General features: G+C 46.0%; 1 protein-coding gene across 2 annotated transcripts; it reads right to left on the reverse strand.

Annotated features, from left to right (window-relative positions):
• Positions 1-9,389: 9,389 nt before the first annotated feature.
• On the reverse strand, positions 9,390-14,908 carry LOC124045058 (microtubule-associated protein RP/EB family member 1-like). Of its 2 annotated transcripts, none has more exons than XM_046364280.1 (7): positions 14,775-14,908; positions 13,439-13,562; positions 13,081-13,226; positions 12,190-12,382; positions 11,734-11,843; positions 11,451-11,603; positions 9,390-9,839 (listed from the first exon to the last, which is right to left on the reverse strand). In XM_046364280.1, exons 2-7 carry the CDS (start codon positions 13,557-13,559, stop codon positions 9,789-9,791), a joined length of 774 nt encoding a protein of 257 aa, XP_046220236.1. In that variant the 5' UTR covers positions 13,560-13,562; positions 14,775-14,908; the 3' UTR covers positions 9,390-9,788. The 2 variants fall into 2 exon arrangements, with proteins under 2 accessions (XP_046220236.1, XP_046220235.1); XM_046364279.1 differs by lacking the exon at positions 14,775-14,908 and adding an exon at positions 14,392-14,549.
• Between the last annotated feature and the right edge of the window lie 6,377 nt (positions 14,909-21,285).

The following is a 21,285-nucleotide window of genomic DNA, read 5'->3' on the forward strand; positions in this document are numbered from 1 at the left end:
AAAAGTGGCAAGCTGCAATATTTCTGAAGACCTGTTCTCCAACGATTCCATTAAATGACATTATCTTAGCCATTCTCTGGTGATATTTATAGACTGCCTATATCCATGTCTCAGAAATAGACCCCAGGGGGACTGGATGCCAGTGATCTCAGATAGACAGACCATGAGTAAGGAGAGTAGCAGTGCTGTGCCATCCACGGACATGAGTCATCATGAGTCACTGACAGACAGGGGGATGCATGCATGGCCACACCAGACACACACAACCCCGTACAGACAGAGAATAGGAAAGAAGGCATATATATATGCCATATATATGCCATTTAGCAGACTTACAGTCATGTGTGCATACATTCTACTACGTATGGGTGGTCCCGGGAATCGAACCCACTACCCTGGCGTTACAAGCGCCATGCTCTACCAACTGAGCTACAGAAGGATACACTTGAGAGAACAGAAGAATGCAAAGGGCGTGGGTGTAAAGAGTGGGGGTTAGAAAGTATGGGAGATTCATGGCAAAAATCCTTGGACCCTTTGAATAATTTACATGTGAAACTACAAAAGGCGCTGTTATATGCAAATAATCTCTTTCACCCTCTCCACACACATACAACTGGGGAGTAGTTGTCCTAGCCAACGATAATGGGAACCATCCATGTCTATCGGAGAGCCATCACTCGTCTCACATACAGCAGTAGCATCCCATCCTTCTCCGGTCTCCCAGGCATGGCACCGTACCATGACAACACACCTAACCCAGGATCGAATTAATGGACTGAAACACAGAGGGACTGCTTGGACTTTTCCAATAAGAAACGCTTGTTTTTGTTTTCCATTGCAAAACGTTTTGCTACGGTGTGCCGTAATGAATAGGATCCAAGTGAGAGAGCACTTACACAGGGATGATCTTTAGAGGTTTAGGGAAGTAGAGGGGACGGTTCTGCTTCTGTAGGGAGTCCTTCTCCCTGTACTCCAGCAGCATGTAGTTTAGATACTCATCCTACAGGCAGACAGGCACACATCATGAGCTACTGTATGTCCAAAGGCAAATAAGAAATGGCACTCTATTCCCCACATGTGCGCTAGAGAGTAGGGAATAGTGTGTCATTTTGGATGCATGAAAAAGAAAGTCGCACTCTAGGAGCTCAGAAGCAAAATCATGTTACAACCAATGTTCCGACAGCCAAGCTATCTTCATCAGAGTATAATGACAAACACTGCAGATCACTAGTTTATATAGTTTGAAAGGACACACACACCGGTGTCCATAATCAAAGCCAGCTGTGGCTTGATTTCATTGGAAGATTTACAGATGTCAATAGACATAAGTCATGAATGGATAACATGTGATCATAAATACAATTTGGCTACATACGCCTACAAACACTTATAATGATAGCAAAAACACAATAGCTTCAGATCAAACTCTACGTTGAATGTGCAGCTCTGCTTTTCTTTTTCAAGTGTTCTACTCTGATAGCCAGCACCTCTTCTAAGCAGGTGTGCATTTCTGTGCCTTCATTTTGGGTGCAGCCATTAAGTATGTGGAGAAAGGTGGAATTTTAAAAATACTGCTCACTGCTTGTGAGCATAGAGGTTTGACAAAAAGTCTAATGATCCATGGGTTTCATGAGTAAGCTGCCTGCGGATATATTCATATAGGGAGTAAATGTAGTAAAAACGTCAGTGAGGAATGAAGAATCATATCCAACTCCATTTGAAACTAAAACAATGAGATCATGTGTTATTCAAATAAGTCCTTTCTCCCTCTGGAGTGGATGTTGCATTCCAGTCTTTCTAGTAGGAGTCTGGCCTGGATCAGTGTGTGTGTGTGTGGGGGGGGGGGGGGGGGGGGGGCTGGGGTTATTCACTCTTCAGGCATTTAGATAAGAGACTCCCACCACAGTCACCCTCTGTGCCTCAGCACACAGACATCCCTGGTCTGGCCCTCTGTCTAGTAACAGGCGAGGGATCATCGTAAATAATGGTTTGGGGTGGCAGCTAGGGGTTTGAGGCAGAGGGAGCTCACTGTGAGAGACGAGTGACACTCTTTGGGAGCATGTAAAAAGCCTGAGGAAGGATGAAATTTGACTCTTTTTATCCCCCTAATCCCAATTTCGCCCTACCGTGTACCCATTAACCCATACCCTGAGAAATATAAAACGCCTTTGTTTACAGTCCTGAAAACTACCAGCTTGGCCAGACAGACACCCACCCAGTCCACACCGCCGTCACAGTTGGTGTCCACCTTCATGAAGATAATGTCCACATCTTCATCATCAATGTCACCCATGATCTTCTTGATTGCCTCACGAAACTCTTCCATATCCAATCCTTTCAGCGAGGGAGACAGAAAGAGAGGAGAAAAGAGGGTCATTAGGATAAGTGTTGAACCATGGTTGTACAGTGGGACAAAAAAGTATTTAGTCAGCCACCAATTGTGCAAGATCTCCCACTTAAAAATATTAGAGAGGCTAATTTTCATCATAGGTACACTTCAACTATGACAGAAAATGAGAAAAAGAAATCCAGAAAATCACATTGTAGGATTTGTAATGAATTTATTTGCAAATTATGGTGGAAAATAAGCATTTGGTCAATAACAAAATTGATCTTAATACTTTGTTATCCTTTTGCGTGTAGGGGGCAGTATTTTCGTTTTTGGCTAAAAAAAACATACCCATTTGAAACTGCCTATTTCTCAGCTCCAGAAACTAGAATATGCATATAATTCAGATTAGTCAGATTAGGATAGAAAACACTCTAAAGTTTCCAAAACTGTAAAAATATTGTCGGTGAGTATAACAGAACTGATATTGCAGGCAAAAGACTTGAGGAAAATCTAATCAGGAAGTGACTCTTTAAAAAAAAAAACTATGTTCCTATGCATGCCTATCCTCCATTTAAAGGGATATCAACCAGATTCCTTTTTCTATGGCTTCCCTAAGGTGTCAGTCTTTAGACATAGTTTCAGGCTTTTACTTTGAAAAATGAGCGTGAAGGTTCACATTGCGTAAGTGGATAGGTGGGGGCTCTCATGTTTCTGTGGACATTATTTGGAATATAGGTCTGCGTTGTCGTGATCGCTATTTCCTGTGGATTTCTGAACATAACGCGACAAACGTCGGTATTTTGGGTATGAAAATAATCTTTATGGAACAAAAGGGTTATATCCTTCCTGTTTGGCCCTGTCCGGGGGTGTCCTCGGATGGGGCCACAGTGTCTCCTGACCCCTCCTGTCTCAGCCTCCAGTATTTATGCTGCAGTAGTTTGTGTCGGGGGGCTAGGGTTAGTTTGTTATATCTGGAGTACTTCTCCTGTCCTATTCGGTGTCCTGTGTGAATTTAAGTGTGCGTTCTCTAATTCTCTCCTCTCTTTCGGAGGACCTGAGCCCTAGGACCATGCCTCAGGACTACCTGACATGATGACTCCTTGCTGTCCCCAGTCCACCTGACCGTGCTGCTGCTCCAGTTTCAACTGTTCTGCCTTATTATTATTATACCATGCTGGTCATTTATGAACATTTGAACATCTTGGCCATGTTCTGTTATAATCTCCACCCGACACAGCCAAAAGAGGACTGGCCACCCCACAAGCCTGGTTCCTCTCTCTAGGTTTCTTCCTAGGTTTTGGCCTTTCTAGGGAGTTTTTCCTAGCCACCGTGCTTCTACACCTGCATTGCTTGCTGTTTGGGGTTTTAGGCTGGGTTTCTGTACAGCACTTTCAAATCATTTGATTTGAAAAGGAACATTTGTTGTGTAACTGGGAGTCTCGTGAGTGAAAACATCCGAAGATCAAAGGTAAACTATTTGTTTGATTGCTTTTCTGATTTGTGACCTAGCTACTTAATGCTTAGTGTACATTATGTTATGCTATCGATAAACTTACAAACGCTTGGATTGCTTTCGCTGTAAAGCATCATTTCAAAATCTGAGATGACAGGTGGAATAACAAAAGGCTAAACTGTGTTTTACAATATTGCACTTGTGATTTCAAGAATATGAATATTTTTTTGTAATATTATATGACTGTGGCGCTATGCTATTCAGCGGTTGCTGATGACAATTATCCCGGTACCGGGATGGGTAGCGTCAAGAAGTTATATACCCTTTGTTGACAATGACAGAGGTCAAACGTTTTCTGTACGTCTTCACAAGGTTTTCACACACTGTTGCTGGTATTTTGGCCCATTCCTCCACGCAGATCTCCTCTAGAGCAGTGATGTTTTGGGGCTGTTGCTAGGCAACACGGACTTTCAACTCCCTCCAAAGATTTTCTATGAGGTTGAGTTCTGGAGACTGGCTAGGCCACTCCAGGACCTTGAAATGCTTCTTATGAAGCCACTCCTTCGTTGCCCAGGCGGTGTGTTTGGGATCATGGTCATGCTGAAAGACCCAGCCACATTTCATCTTCAATGCCCTTGCTGATAGGAGGTTTTCACACAAAATCTCACGATACATGGCCCCATTCATTCTTTCCTTTACACGGATCAGTCGTCCTGGTCCCTTTGCAGAAAAACAGCCCCAAAGCATGATGTTTCCACCCCCATGCTTCACAGTAGGTATGGTGTTCTTTGGATGCAACTCAGCAATCTTTGTCCTCCAAACAAGACGAGTTGAGTTTTTACCAAAAAGTTATATTTTGGTTTCATCTGACCATATGACATTCTCCCAATCTTCTTCTGGATCATCCAAATGCTCTCAAGCAAACTTCAGACGGGCCTGGACATGTACTGGCTTAAGCACGTCTGGCACTGCAGGATTTGAGTCCCTGGCGGCGTAGTGTGTTACTGATGGTAGGCTTTGTTACTTTGGTCCCAGCTCTCTGCAGGTCATTTACTAGGTCCCCCCGTGTGGTTCTGGGATTTTTGCTCACCGTTCTTGTGATCATTTTGACCCCACGGGGTGAGATCTTGCGTGGAGCCCCAGATCGAGGGAGATTATCAGTGGTCTTGTATGTCTTCCATTTTCTAATAATTGCTCCCACTGTTGATTTCTTCAAACCAAGCTGCTTACCCATTACAGCCTTCCCAGCCTGGTGCAGGTCTACAATTTTGTTTCTGGTGTCCTTTGACAGCTCTTTGGTCTTGACCATAGTGGAGTTTGGAGTGTGACTGTTTGAGTTTGTGGACAGGTGTCTTTTATACTGATAACAAGTTCAAACAGGTGCCATTAATACAGGTAACGAGTGGAGGACAGAGGAGCCTCTTAAAGAAGAAGTTACAGGTCTGTGAGAGCCAGAAATCTTCCTTGTTTGTAGGTGACCAAATACTTATTTTCCACCATAATTTGCAAATAAATTCATTAAAAAATCCTACAATGTGATTTTCTGGATTTCTCTCATCTTGTCTGTCATAGTTGAAGTGTACCTAATGTGAAAATTACAGGCCTCTCATCTTTTTAAGTGGGAGAACTTGCACAATTGGTGGCTGACTAAATACTTTTTTGCCCCACTGTATTTCTGATCATGCCACAACGTATCTTCAGACGGTGTTGAAAATGAGCACAGCGATGGCACTGCTATAGTCAAGAAGCTTTCATGAGGAGTGAGACATCAGAACGGTACCCTTGTCTCCAGGTTAATTTCTAATGCATATAGACAGACGTCAAGCTAGTAGATTTCACTATCAGAACTGGATCAACAGGAGATGGGGTGTGGATGAGAGGTACGGAATCTATGTACCTCCCCCTCCATCTGTGTCTGCTTCATGGAACATGGCCTCAATCCGTTGAAGGTGCTCCTCGTTGATCTGGTCCTCCACACGTCCCTGGTTCCTCTTCTCGCCCTCCTCTGGGGAGTCACTCTTTGTGCACCCGCTGCCAGCAGTCGGCTACACAACAAGGGACAGGATAGAAGGAATAACAGTACTTTTACATCTCTCACAACCAGACAATCAGACCAAGAAGAATACAGTAGAAGGTTCTGTAATGCACAAGTGGTCTTTACACTATACCTGTGGTCCATTTTGTTTGTGCTTGTCTCCATCAGTAGGGGACCTGGAAGAAAAGTTATTCATGCAGTCAATTGTGATTATCATTTTGTAAATGTTTATCCTCAGTGTAAATGGCTAGACAGCAATCTCATCACTCAATGCACATACCAGGCCTCTGAAGATACCTTCATCATGTTGGTATTGCTGCCCTGGGGCGAAGTACTTCCCATGACTAACATTAGGCCATATGGTTGGTTTGTTGTGGTCTCAGGCTTTTCAACAATTGAGTTTCACTAAATAATTGACATTCCAGAATAATGCACAGTCTTTATGATGTCACAGCAATGGAATTCCAATCTGGCAAGTTGACCTGGAAATGTGAATTTCAAATTCTGAACTAGAACTGCTTGTTTTGTCAACCCGAATAACAGACCTTTTATGCCATATATCATATTAGAGCAACAAAAATTAACAGCCAACTGAAGAAGAAAAAAAAAACTTGAAATACTGTTTTATTGTTTGTAAGAAACTTGAGTCGGCTAACATGATTTAAGTAAATCAGAAAAATATATATTTAAATCAATAAATGTAAATTTAAAAATTTAAAATAAAAATAAATAAAAAAATCACCAAAAAACCCCAGACAGACAAAAAAAATAATAATAATTTTAAAAAATTAAAAAGAGAGCAGAAGGTGACAAGGCCCACAGTGTACCAGAATGTCAGCACAGATGTCACAGGGGAGATCTGATGGACACCACTGATCTTTCACACCCCAAAAACACAAGAGCTGCAAGGGCTCCTTCCAATAACCACACCAATCATTCAGAATATCTAGAAAATTATACAATCAGGAACCAATAGCTAACACTCAATGGTTAAAGGTCAAGATTGGCACCAGGTTAGATTGAAACAGGCCATTGCGGGTTTCTGCCTTGTATATAAAATGCACTTCACCAAAACAATTTCCACCTTCCAGAATGACTACATTATAGATGTCTGCCAAATCTCCACTCCTGGATAAGTGTTTAATTTCTGCAAACCACATGTATAGCAAACTGATAGACTGCGCAGTCGATGACGTTGCACATAACCATTGGTTGTAGACTGCTGGAACATGACCCGTGTTTAAGACCCAAAAACCAACAAAAATCTGCCACCAGGATAGTTTAGTCAAACAAGCCAAGTTCAAAAAAGACAATTATGTTTTTAAACGATCACTCAAAACAACATTTCTTGACTCAAGGTTAACAGTCATAATGATTATTTCTGTGTTAAAACATACACATTCATATCCCAATACATTTTGAAACACTGTTTTGGACATGGTAATCCCAAAAAGTAGACAAATTAAATTAGGGTTGTGGTCCTGAAGAACGTAACGAGGACCAAAACGTAATTGAAAAAAATAAATATTACAGCCAGGCATCACCATGCAAAAACGTTCCGAAATGCACGACATTCAAACTTCCTTCATTAACTAGAAAAGTCCCGTTTTTTGTGCCAGAAAACTAAAGTACACTACAATGGTCAAATCTATGTGCAGCTCCCACATGGGCTTCAAGACAATTCATTACATATTCAGCATCAGAAAATCCCCTTCATAAAAAACGACATGCAAAGCTGATGCCCAGCTATCAGCACAACCAAAGGATGCTATAGATCACATTGTGGCATTACTGTTCAATTTATTATACATTATTTAACAGGCCTTGTAAGGAGGCAAGACTTTGGACTTGTCAGTTATGTACTTCTAATTAATCAGATAGGTAATTTCAGCCAACAGATGGGTGGCACGAGTTAGATTAAGTACACCAATAAGTTCAGAACACTTCAAATGAATGATATCCACATGTAAATTGGCCTGTAAGAGCATTGTATTAACTGGAAGACTGAAAATCTATTTGCCAGATTCTCTAGACGTCCATTCAGAGCAGCAGAAAGAAGAAAAGAAAACAAGATCTGAAATGACAATTCTTTAAATTGAATTACCAACATTTGCCAAAAAGAGAGTACAAAGTCACATATGTAGATTATGAAAGGTATTTAAGAATAAATACCTTTGCCTTATGTAGGTTATGGAAGGTATATAAGAATAAGGCAAAGGTATTTATTCTTAAATACCTTTCATAACCTACATATGTGACTTTGTACTCTCTTTTTGGCAATATGTTTGTAATTCATAAAACTTTTTTTTATTTTACTTTTAATCTCTGATCTTCCAGTGCAGAGACTGACAGTTCTATTTGTGCATCAGCATTTTGGGCCTAGAACCTGTCAATGGTGCAGTGGCTACATAATCATGACAGATTAAAATGCAAGACAGGAGTTTTTAAAAAATTATGAACTTAGAAAATAGAACAACATCAGCCACCTTTTGCATTCCCTAAGAAGATGCAGACACTAGAAGTGCTAAATCAAGTTAAAACTTCATCCCCTGCCAACTGAACAATTTTAGACAAGAGAAATGACAAAAAACAAAACAGTGGATAATTTGGGATATGCTTGGGACCAGAGAGTTTCTAGCATCCACAGTGCCCACAGTTCCTTCCAACATCCAAGAGACAAACACACACAAAATATTCCACCATAAACTTGTAGTTTAACATGTTTCTTCATAAATATCGTCAGGTTGTTATGAGCTGTCCCGAGAATTGCAGCCACACTAAGAGACGTTGACCTGAATCTTTGAGAAAAAAATGCCACTTTCCTAGAATAAAAAGGATTGCAAACGTTTTTTTTTTTAATCTCCAAACAGGAGGAGACCAAATGAAAGTAGATAACTCAACTAGGTTTGAGAGATATGAACAGTTGGTTAGTAAAGCAAAAATGTCCCACGATCACTACAAAGTGAATTTGCTCAGACCCAGAAAACAATTGCTACACGTGGCAAAGACAGTGATAATTTAGAAAACAGGTAAAATAAGAAAAATACTATGTACAAAAGTGACTGCAGGTTCCAATGAACTTGTAACGCCAATTCCTGGAACAAACACAGAAATTGAGGGGAAAGACAAGCAAACAAAAAAAGTGACATCTTACAGACAGTTCACTCTTCTGGACCCAAATAGAGCCAAAATGGCTGCCTTCAGGGCCTCCCAGGTGGCGCAGTGCTTAAGGGCGCTGTACTGCAGCGCCAGCTGTGACAGAGTCCCTGGGTTCGCGCCCAGGCTCTGTCGTAACCGGCCGTGACAGAGAGGTCCGTGGGGCGACGCACAATTGGCCTAGCGTCGCCCGGGTTAGGGAGGGCTTGGTCGGTAGGGATGTCCTTGTCTCATCGCGCACCAGCGACTCGTGGCGGGCTGGGCGCAGTGTGCGCTAGCCAAGGTGGCCAGGTGCACGGTGTTTCCTCCGGCGCATTGGTGCGGCTGGCTTCCGGGTTGGATGCGCACTGTTTTAAGAAGCAGTGCGGCTTGGTTGGGTTGTGTATCGGAGGACGCATGACTTTCAACCTTCGTCTCTCCCGAGCCCGTACGGGAGTTGTAGCGATGAGACAAGATAGTAGCTACAATTGGATACCACGAAATTGGGGAGAAAAAGGAGTAAAATTTAATTTAAATTAAAAAAAATAATAATAATAATGGCTGCCTTCTAACATGATGCTGATACGGGCCAATGGGATGACCCAGAGAAGGGCTTTCAAAATAGGTACTTCACACACTTACTTATTTCAACTTGATTTTACAGAAAACAAACATTTGATATACAGTCCACTCAGAGATCACGAACGCATAACATGATACATTTTTTGGAGTGGGTGTTGCACATAGGGAGAGGATAGAGATGTTGTAGCTGATTGAAGGGGTTTGGTGGGTTGAGGGGTTGTATTAAAAGCTGCATGATCCAGTCTTGAATGTTAGAATTCCTCCTGGTCCTCTGACTCAGCGTCCGGTATGACAAAGCCCTCCTGAGATCACAGAGAGGGATGAAGAAGAAGATATCAGGTTAGATATTAGGTTATAGGACTCTACGTAGCGGAAATACACTCAAATTGAGATCAACGTCTGACCTGGGCCAAATACACTACACAGCCAAAAGTATGTGGACATCCCTTCATATTAGTGGATTTGGCTATTCCAGCCACACACACGTTGCTGACAAGCACAGAGCCATGCAGCGTTCATAGACAAACAGTAGAAGGCCCGTACTCAAGAGCTAAGTGACTTTAAACATGGCACAGACATAGGATTCCACCTTTCCAACAAGTCAGTTAATCAAATTTCTGCCCTGCTAGAGCTGCCCCAGTCGACCTTAAGTGCTGTTTTTGGTGAACTGGAAACGTCTAGAATCAACATAGGCTCAGCCGCGAAGTGGTAGGCCACACAAGCTCACAGAACAGGACCGCCAAGTGCTGAAGCACGTAATAGATTTTTTTTTGAAAGTCACCTGTCCTCGGTTGCAATACTCACTACAGAGTTCCAACCTGCCTCTGGAAGCAATGTCAGCACAGTAACTGTTTTGCCGGAAGCTTCATTAAATGGGTTTCCATGTAAAGGGAAATCCTAAAGCTACGCCAGTCAATGACATGCTAGACGATTCTGTGCTTCCAACTTTGTGGCAACAGTTCGGGGAAGGCCCTTTCCTGTTTCAGCATGACAATGCCCCTGTGCACAAAGCAAGGTCCATACAGAAATGGTTTGCCGAGATCAGTGTGGAAGAACTTGACTGGCTCCACAGAGACCTGACCTCAACTCCATCGAACACATTTGGGATGAATTGGAACTCCGACTGAGACCCAGGCCAAATCACCCAACATCAGTGTCCTCTCTCATTAATACTCGTGGCTGAATAGAAGCAAGTCAATATACCAACAACATCGAGAGGAAAACCTTCCCAGAAGATTGGAGGCTCTTTTAGAAGCAAAGGGGGGGGCAACTCCATGATTTTTGAATGAGATGTAGCGGGTGTCCGCATACTTTTTACAGTGTATATTTTTTCTTTTTGAATTTTACCCGACCGACCACAGGGGTCGCTGGTGCGCGATGAGACAAGGACATCCCTACCGGCCAAGCCCTCCCTAACCTGGACGACGCTAGGCCAATTGTGCGTCGCCCCACGGACCTCCCGGTCGCGGCCCGGTTACGACAGAGCCTGGGCGCGAAACCAGAGTCTCTGATGGCACAGCTGGCGCTGCAGTACAGCGCCCTTAACCACTGCGCCACCCGGGAGGCCCTGTAGTGTACTTTTCAAACACTTGAGTGGCATTTCATTTGGTTTGCCTGGTATAGAAGGCACCAATGGAATAGTCCCAAAAGTGCAAAGTAAGCTAAATCAAGCACACTAGTGTTTGGACATTTATTCGACGCAGTTCTGATCTAAGCATGCATGAATTTCAAGGAAGGAAACTGCACAAGCTGTATGAGCATACTTTAGCATTCCGTTTGAGCTACATACATGCCATTCCACAAACTGAATTTTAAGAAGGCATCAGCAGTTGTTTGAACCAAAACACATGGGCTCAAACCTAAAAAAGCTGAAGTGACCCGGCGAGGCTGTGTGTAATGTTGACTAAACTCACATCTGTGGCGTAGAGTATATCCACGATCCTCTGCAGTGTGGGATCACCCTCGCCTTCCTTTTCTTGGCAGATGAGCTCAATGTTCCTCAGTTTGCCGAAATAAAAGTCCCTCTCCTTCTCCATGTCCTGGATGGTGGACTTCAGTATATTTACCTGGGAAGAGGGAGGTGGGAAACAGATGATATAACCTGCATCTCTGAACTTTGGCAACAGCTTCAGTCAAACCAATTGTTATCATTTCTAATAAGACATTGCACATTAATGGAAGGATGGATGACAGTACCTCCTGAATGAGTTCTGCCCGCTCCTCGTCACCTCCGCCAGCCCCTGGTCTCCGCGCCAAGCTGGACGCCATTTTTGGTGCTACCTTGGCAACTGCTGCTCGCTGGGATGCTGATGGGAACAAGCAACCAGTCAGAAAAGAGATGGGGAGAGGTTGCTATTGACAAGCTCAGTAGATTTAAGTATGGAAAGACAAATCACCTCTAGACTGCTTACAGAAGACATTTCTTGCTGCTACAGTGTTTCCATTCTCCCCCCAAACTAAAAGTATTTTGATTTTGTTGCTTTCAATTGACAATTTTAGTTCAACAGGTCTCAAGAGGTTGAGTTTTGGGCCACAACCTTCTGTAGGGGAACCACTCCTAAAAAGTAATTCCACAGTGAATATATATATATTTTTAAACTCAGCTACTACTAGTAGTAGTAGCTGAGTAGTAGGCTCCGCTACTACTCTCACCAGCGTTGAGGATTTTCTTGGGCTTGTTGAGGGCCGACATGGCGGGATTGGACATTGAGTCTTGGCCCTGGCGAGCCTCCACAGGATCGTACTCTTTCCCATCATAGTTGGCATCAAAGAACTTCTTGAACCACTGCACAAACTCAAAGTTGTCCTGGAACTTGCTTTTTATCAACTTGTCAACAGGGATGATCTTGGGAAGAACAATGCACCAGGTAAGTGAATTAAACACCACAAAAAGGGTTAAATAAACACTAGTGATGTCCACATCATACACAATTGATTTAGACAAAATGCATCGCAGAGGTAGTGACTACCGTTACAAATGCTGTCGGGATGTGGATAGAACACACAGAGACTAGGAGACGAGGACTGTCCATTTCTAAACTCTCGCTCTGAAGTGTTTTGCTCCCTGTCTCTCAAAGACAGGACAGCTCTTCACTGCGCAGTAGCCGAATCCAACAAATACACCATCTAACTGCTGGATGAGAACCAATGACTAATAGAGTGGAGACTGCATAGGATGCCAACAGTCCTGTCTCTGCGGGCACAGGAAAGTCAATATCAGTGAGCCACTGTAGAGAGGTCATGCTAGCTCAGCAGTAAACACAATTAGCAAGCAGTGGCAGAGAAGTATACAGCTGACATCATTGGTACAAACACAGACAAACCCACACTACGGGCAACTCAGATGTGTAAGTCCAACAACATGCCGTTGTTGAATTGTTATCATGTTACAAACCAACACATGGTAAAGACAGAAAGCAAAAGGATCAATATGCTTCGAAAGCAACCAGTTCAAAAATATATAAATCAGCCTGGCAAATAGAGCTCTGGATGTAGACTAGAGCCTAGGACATGCTGAGAGGGAAAATGGAATATCCCACTTACTTTTTCGACACCCATTCTTTTGAAGCCAGCTTGCAAGATCTTATAGTTGTGAATGAATTCGTGCTCTAGTTTTGCAGCAAATTTGACTTTCTTCAAAGGCACACAGCCGGGGAAGAGCATGTCCATGAACTGGCAGTAGGCCGCACCTTGAGAGGACAGGCACACCAGGGGTCAACACAAATGCTAATGAACTATTCCTCTATGATGACATACTGACACTAAAGGAAAGTAGGCTTAACCTTCAGGCTACATCAATTACAGGATTTACTTTCATTTTCACTAACCATATAAACAATCTACACCTTATGAAGTAATGGAAGAACAAATGCAGTTGTGCCATCCATAACCTGCCAATTACCTGAACATAACAGCTCTATCTTAGTAAGGTTGATCTGTAACGATTCGTTGATCCAGGCAAGCATGTCATGACGACTCAAGTTGTCACTGCACACCGAGGTTGAGTAAACGTTCACAGCCATTTTCTGTTGAAGCACAAAAGGAGAAATGTTGATTTCAACTTCATGTCACGTTAGAAAAAGCACACAGGTGATAATTTTTCGGGGGACATTTCTATGCCATATAATCATGTCAGAGATCCAACAGGTTAGGTTGGGGGGGGCCTACTACTGGTTCAGTGGGGACCATTCCAGAAACGAAGGGAAATTATCATGATCAGGAGAAGATGAGTTGAAGAAAGCTGCAGCCAGGTCTGTTAACCAAAGACAGAATCCCTTCTGAACACTGGCTAGCTAGCTAGGTAACTAACAAGGTAGTTTAGTTCAGTTGGACTAGCTTTCGTAACGTTGGGTAGTTAATTTAGACGTATTGGTGAGTGGAAATTACGAGGAAAGAAGCAAGCATTGTCTTGCAGATGTGTAAGCTACCCAAGTTAGGTAGCTAGAATATCCCTGAAATTACTATCAAATAAATGTGCCAACGTTAGTTAGTCATGAAGTCTGCTTGTAATGAAAGTTAGCTAGCTAACGTTTCTAAGTTACGTTAACTAGGTTGTCATTTCCAACCTAACAGCTAGCTTATCGAGCTAGTAAAGAAAAAAAGTAATGTTAGATAGTTTGCGCACTATTAATATGTAACGTAGCTATCTGTGGGTGGCTAACTAGCTGGTCTGGTAACATTTCCCCCAGCCCAACTCAGTAGTGTTAGCTAACTAAACCACCATATACCATTGGCATAGAGATTTGCATTCAATCTAACCCCGGCCTCTGCGCCCCATCCATGCCATTGGCTAACTAAATGCTAGCTAGTTAAATTACGTGTTCAATTGCAAATATTGCTGTATAAATGACTTACCCTGTTTTGGCGTAGGTGCTGCCAATATATTAATTCAAGAGACGTCAATGTTTACTGCTCTCAGTTCATTCAAGAAATCTACCAGCGAGGCGATGTATTTAAATGCAACTGCGTGCATTTGTTCTCAAGTCAAACGTCGCCAAGACGTAAAGTCTCGACGCATGCTGGAGCATGCTGATGCTGGTGGACATGGGAAGAGATGGATACCTGGGCCCAATGACTGTCGAATTTAGTTATCGAAAGATGTCATGGATAATTTGCTACGTGTGGTTTATTTGATCAAATATACGTTTCGTAAAGCATAGTTAGGTTGTTGCGAGTGTACTGATATAAGTAGGACATGTGACATCCCAGCAACGTTGAGAAAAATATCGGAGTTGTACCTGATAACGCACTCGAATTGGCCCTCATTGGCAAGAATGGTCCCACCTGTCATCGCCTCCTCCCAACTGTCTTCCATATTTCTTTGAATACATGTATTTTTTTGTTAGAGCGCCTAATTGAGTATCACACACACTAGCTGGTGGGCTAAGTCAGCAGAAGACCTGGAAGCCCGATATCCTCCCATAAAGGGGAGAGGTATGAATGAGCTGTCACACAGCCTTGGAGGGCAATTTTCGACTCCGACCCACAGGTCACAGTTGCCCTGTGGTCATAGCTAGGCTCACCTGAAATTATTGTAGCTCTCTACCCTTACAGTGTATACATTCTCCGGTTACTATTATATTACTTAATTTGATGAATTAGTATATTGCTTAAGAAATATTTTATATTTATACTTTGTAATTTATTTTCTTCACATTCTGAGCTGAGAGAACACTGTATCACCATGATGCTGGGCATACATGGCTGCTCCTCTTGTGGAGCTGAACTACAAGTAGAAGATGGTCATGACCTGTGCCCCGCCTGCCTAGGTATTGGCCACCTACGTGAGGCCCTTTCTGACCCCTGTATTAACTGCACCATCCTGCCTGTGAAGGTTGAGGGCCTGGATTTCACAGATAATTTACTAGTGTTTCGCGGTGTTCGCCAGGACCCACCCAAGGCCACCAAAAGAGGGACAGCCCACAAAACCGATGGCACCCCCCCGGTAAAACAGTCTAAAAATAAGAGCCTTACTCAGAAGGTTGATTACTTATCCTCTGAGATAGAGCAGCTAAAAACACTTTTGCATTTCTTCAAGCCCCCAAAGTCGGTGCTCTCTAGCACTCCCTCCAGCATGGAGGATGCAACAGAGGACTCAGATAGCCGTGATGATGACCTCCACTCGGGCATCCAGCCGGCTCTTTAGTGACCAGAAGGATGACACGCCCAACATGGTGAAGGAGGTGCCAACCAGTGTTGTGGACCTGTTCAGTCTCAACGCTAAAGATGGGTCAGAGGAGTCATTCCGAGGCTCTGATCACACAGAGTCAGACGAAAGCTCTGCCTCACTATGTGCTGTCCTGAATGTGGCCTTAGCTAGGCTAGAGCTTGATGACCCTCAAGCTACAGCTCCTGCAGCTAACCCATTCTTTAAGAAGGCCCTGGCAGCTATACTTTTCAGTGTGCCACCTTCACCGGCTTTTGTTACGGAGCTTCAGAGATGCTGGTCCGACCCACAAGCTCTCGCCCACCATAGCAAGGACAGTAGGACACTATCTGACATGCACGATGCAAAACAACATGGGCTTGACCATATGCCTAGGGTGGATGAATTTATAGCAGAGCTGATGCTCTCCTTAGATGAAGGAGGATGGCCGCTGCCCAAGACCTCATTGCAGGGCCACAGATGAGCTACTGTCACGGGCCTATAACACAGCACCCCGCTTGGGAACTCCCTCTCAGTGCTCATGCTAGCACAGAACAGCATGCTCCAGCCGGACCACGCAGACCTGGACCTCTGCAACCTGAATGACGCATCTCTTCAAGCGTTTGCATTCATGACCAGAGAGCTAGACAGACTGATGTCCACCCTTGTTGTGACTCGTCACCAGGCCTGGCTTGCCCAAGTCCCAGTGTCCGATAACTCCAGAAGGGCACTGGGAAAGCTCCCAGTAGCTCTTCTGCAACAATTCTTCTGCCACAATTCCAGTTGAATGCATTGGTGAAGGTACGAATGTACCAACAACTGATGGGCATGCTTGCTGGGTGACACCATTAGGCTTGTCTTTAAGGCCACTACACGTGTGGTTCAACAACCTTCACGTGGAGGAAGAGAGCCTACCTGATTACAGGTGTCCCTCTCGGATCATTTCCGGCAAGGCGGGAAGTAGTGATGACCAACGCTTCACCAGCAGGCTGGAGATCAGTGTGGCAACACAGGTCTGTATGGGGAGAGTGGTGCCCCCGCTGGAGGAAAAAGCACACCAACGTGCTAGAACTTCAGACAGTTTGCCTCGCCCTGATTCACTTTCTGCCGGTTCTCAAACACAAACATGTCATGATACGATCAGATAATACCTCAACAGTGTTCCACATCAACCATCTACCACATCTGGCCTCCCTACGAGCCTACCACATCTCTGAACGAGGTGGCAGACTTCTTGTTGCGACAGAAACCGCCCCTGGGGGAGTGGAGACTTCACCCAAAAACTCCCTTGAAAGGCCAAAACCTAGGAAGAAACCTAGAGAGGAACCAGGCTATGTGGGGTGGCCAGTCCTCTTCTGGCTGCCAGGTGGAGATAACAGAACATGGCCAAGATGTTCAAATGTTCATAAATGACCAGCATGGTCAAATAATAATAATCACAGGCAGAACAGTTGAAACTGGAACAGCAGCACGGCCAGGTAGACTGGGGACAGCAAGGAGTCATCATGTCAGGTAGTCCTGAGGCATGGTCCTAGGGCTCAGTTCCTCCGAGAGAGAGAATTAGAGAGAGCATACTTAAATTCACACAGAACACCGGATAGGACAGCAGAAGTACTCCAGTTATAACAAATTGACCCTAGCCCCCCGACACATAAACTCCTGCAGCATAAATACTGGAGGCTGAGACAGGAGGGGTCAGGAGACACTGTGGCCACATCCGATGACACCCCCGGACAGGGCCAAACAGGAAGGATATAACCCCACCCACTTTTCCAAAGCACAGCCCCCACACCACTAGAGGGATATCTTCAATCACCAACTTACCATCCTGAGAAAAGGCCGAGTATAGCCCACAAAGATCTCCGCCACGGCACAACCCAAAGGGGGGCGCCAACCCAGACAGGAAGATTACATCAGTGACTCAACCCACTCAAGTGACGCACCCCTCCTAGGGACGGTATGAAAGAGCCCTAGTAAGCCAGTGACTCAGCCCCTGTAATAGGATTAGAGGCAGAGAATCCCAGTGGAAAGAGGGGAACCGGCCAGACAGAGACAGCAAGGGCAGTTCGTTGCTCCAGAGCCTTTCCGTTCACCTGTTATGTGTTAGGCTAGTAGGTGATTGTGTTGTACTTACCAGTACCCAGTGTTCGCAGGGTCCGACATGCCAATCAACGTGCAAACTGCCAATCACGGGAATGCCTGGAATGTTCTGATGCCGGGCTTGCTGGTGGTTGGCAGTGGCGTGGAGGGGGGTTGGGCAGGGGGATGGAGCATTGGAAGTTAAGACCAGGTTTAGCCATTGTTCTCTCTCTTACGTTTGGCCTTCATAAGAGAAGGTCACGGTTGGCTTGTGGGTTATCTTTCATTTATTTGGAGTGGGCTACGGCCAAACAGGGTTTATTAACCCTGTGTAAAGTTGGGTTAATAAACCGTCAATTTGTAAACTCAATCCTCTGTCTGGACAATTGTTATTTTATGATCTAGTCAGGTCATTACACCACTTCCAGGCACAAATGAGAGCGAACCTCACTCTGACCATTTCACTCGCCTTATCAGAGCTGTTTAGGCTGTTTTCATGTTATCTAGACGTTGGTGACTGTAACTGCTGCTGGAAAAAATGACACCGGACATTTTCATCTGGTTTTACGAGTTTGTAAATTCATCAGTTTTTCTGCGCTCTGGCACCCTCAGACGAGAGTGCTCTGAAATCGGAGGAGATAGCCAGAGTAAATTTATGAATGGGCTGGAGGGAAGCAAAAGTAATTCCGCTACCCAAGAACAGCAAAGCAACCTTTACTGGCTCAAACAGCCGACCAATCAGCCTGTTACCAACCCTTAGTAAAATAAATCATGTTTGACCTGTGTGGCGGGTCAGCAGGTCAGCCACCAGGGGGCGACTCGTCGAGGCCTGGTGACAGATGGAGTATACATCACGAGGCGATGGCTCCATCTGCTGGACGTGCCAGGTCTCGACGGGCTCTCAGGCCAGGACTAATTGGGGCTAATTGAGAATTTGTGAGTAATCAAGGATTGATTGCTCACCAGCTGTGCAAGTCCCATAAAGCTGCCAGAAGGGGGTGGGGGGAGAGAGAGAGAGAGAGGGGGGGGGGAGAGAGAGAGTGGGAGAGAGAGAGAGAGAGAGTGGGGGGAGAGAGAGAGAGAGAGAGAGGGGGAGAGAGAGAGAGAGAGAGAGAGAGAGAGAGAGAGAGAGAGAGAGAGAGAGAGAGAGAGAGAGGGAGAGAGAGAGAGTGGGGGGAGAGAGAGAGAGAGTGGGGGAGAGAGAGAGTGGGGGAGGGGAGAGAGAGAGAGAGTGGGGGGGGAGAGAGAGAGAGGGGGGGAGAGAGAGGGTGGGGGAGAGAGGGGTGGGGGAGAGAGAGAGTGGTGGGGGAGAGAGAGAGTGAGAGAGAGAGAGAGAGAGAGAGGGTGGGAGGGAGAGAGAGAGGGTGGGAGAGAGAGAGGGTGGGAGAGAGAGAGAGAAAGAGGGTGGGAGAGAGAGAGAGAAAGAGGGTGGGGGGAGAGAGAGAGAAAGAGGGTGGGAGAGAGAGAGAGGTGGTGGGGGAGAGGGTGGGGGAGAGAGAGACAGTGGGGGTGGGGGAGAGAGAGACACTGGGGGTGGGGGAGAGAGAGAGAGTGGGGGTTGGGGGAGAGAGAGAGAGAGTGGGGGTTGGGGAGAGAGAGAGAGAGAGAGAGTGGGGGTGGGGGGAGAGAGAGAGAGTGGGGGTGGGGGAGAGAGAGAGAGGGTGGGAGAGAGAGAGAGAGGGTGGGAGAGAGAGAGAGAGAGAGAGGGTGGGAGAGAGAGAGGGTGGGGGAGAGAGAGAGAGAGAGAGGGTGGGGGAGAGAGAGAGGGTGGGGGAGAGAGAGAGTGGGGGAGAGTGGTGGTGGGGGAGAGAGAAAGAGGGTGGGGGAGAGAGAGAAAGAGGGTGGAGAGAAAGAGGGTGGTAGAGAGAGAAAGAGGGTGGGGAGAGAGAGAGAGGGGCAGAGAGAGGGGGGAGAGAGAGAGAGAGAGAGGGGGGGAGAGAGAGAGTGGGGGAGAGAGAGAGAGTGGGGGAGAGAGGGTGGGGAGAGAGAGAGAGAGTGGGGGAGAGAGAGAGAGAGGGGGGGAGAGAGAGAGTGGGGGGGAGAGAGAGAGAGAGAGAGAGTGGGGGGAGAGAGAGAGAGTGGGGGAGAGAGAGAGTGGGGAGAGAGAGAGAGAGAGTGGGGAGAGAGAGAGAGAGAGAGAGAGAGAGAGAGAGAGAGAGAGAGAGAGAGAGAGAGAGAGAGAGAGAGTGGGGGAGAGAGAGAGAGAGAGTGGGGAGAGAGAGAGAGAGAGAGAGAGAGAGAGAGAGAGAGAGAGAGAGAGAGAGAGAGAGAGGGGGGAGAGAGAGAGAGAGAGAGAGAGAGAGAGAGAGAGAGAGAGAGAGAGGGGGAGAGAGAGAGAGAGAGAGTGGGGAGAGAGAGAGAGTGGGAGAGAGAGAGAGAGAGAGAGAGTGGGGGTGGGGGGAGAGAGAGAGAAAGGGGGTGGGAGAGAGAGAGAAAGAGGGTGGGAGAGAGAGAGAAAGAGGGTGGGAGAGAGAGAAAGAGGGTGGGGGAGAGAGAGAGAAAGGGTGGGGGAGAGAGAGAGAAAGAGGGTGGGAGAGAGAGAGAAAGAGGGTGGGAGAGAGAGAGAGGGTGGGGAGAGAGAGAAAGAGGTGGTGGGGAGAGGGTGGGGGTGGGGGGAGAGAGTGGGGGTGGGGGAGAGAGAGACAGTGGAGGTGGGGGAGAGAGAGAGAGAGAGAGAGAGTGGGGGTTGGGGAGAGAGAGAGAGAGAGTGGGGGAGAGAGAATCCCGTCCCAGTACCTCAGATTCACGTACACATGGCAGTTAACACTCTGGCTGAACCTCATCTTCCACCTCCCCAACGGTTCTCAGGTGATCCAAGTGCTTGTAAAGGGTTTCTCACCCAATGTTCTCTCTCCTTCGAGCTGCAACCCTCGTCGTTCCCCACCGACCGGTCTAAGATCACATATATCATCACCCTGCTGTCGGAAAAAGCCCTGGCCTGGGCTACTGCTGTGTGGGATGCCCATAGTTCCTGCTGTGCCAGCTACTCTGCCTTTGCTGAGGAATTCAAACGAGTGTTTCAAGGCCCAAGCAGTGGTCCTGACTCAGCCAAACAGCTCCTGACTCTCCACCAAGGTCGGCGCAGCGTGACGGACTATGCCATCCAGTTCCGCACGGTGGCAGCAGCGAGTGGCTGGAACAACGAGGCGCTCACAGTGTGCTTTCTGAAAGGCCTTTCCGACACTATCCAAGATGAACTGGCCACTCGGGAACCACCGGACAATCTCGAGTCCCTGATCAAGTTGGCCTCACGCATTGACCAGCGTCTGAGAGAGAGAACTCAACCGTAGACCTCTAGCCCCTATCAGTCCCAGCTCCGAGTCCCCACCTTTATCCTCGCTGGCTCCACCGGAACCCATGCAGATTGGACGCATCTCCCAGGCTGAGAGAGACCGCCGGATGAGGGAGCGACGCTGTCTATATTGCGGCAAACCGGGCCATTTCCGTTCCACGTGTCCCGGGCTCCAGGGAAACGCTCTGTCCCGTACAGACCGGGGGGAACTGTAACGGGAAACATAACCTCC

Source organism: Oncorhynchus gorbuscha, linkage group LG10 (genome assembly GCF_021184085.1).
Source record: "Oncorhynchus gorbuscha isolate QuinsamMale2020 ecotype Even-year linkage group LG10, OgorEven_v1.0, whole genome shotgun sequence".
NCBI classification, from domain to species: Eukaryota; Metazoa; Chordata; class Actinopteri; order Salmoniformes; family Salmonidae; genus Oncorhynchus; species Oncorhynchus gorbuscha.

Excerpts from the sequence above, each read along its gene's own strand:
- LOC124045058 (XM_046364280.1), bottom strand. The coding sequence starts at position 13,559 with ATGGCTGTGAACGTTTACTCAACCTCGGTGTGCAGTGACAACTTGAGT. Across the intron at positions 11,844-12,189 it reads CAAGAAAATCCTCAACGCTG|CATCCCAGCGAGCAGCAGTT; the intron begins GTGAGAGTAGTA and ends TGTTCCCATCAG. Across the intron at positions 9,840-11,450 it reads ATATACTCTACGCCACAGAT|GAGGGCTTTGTCATACCGGA; the intron begins GTGAGTTTAGTC and ends CTGTGATCTCAG.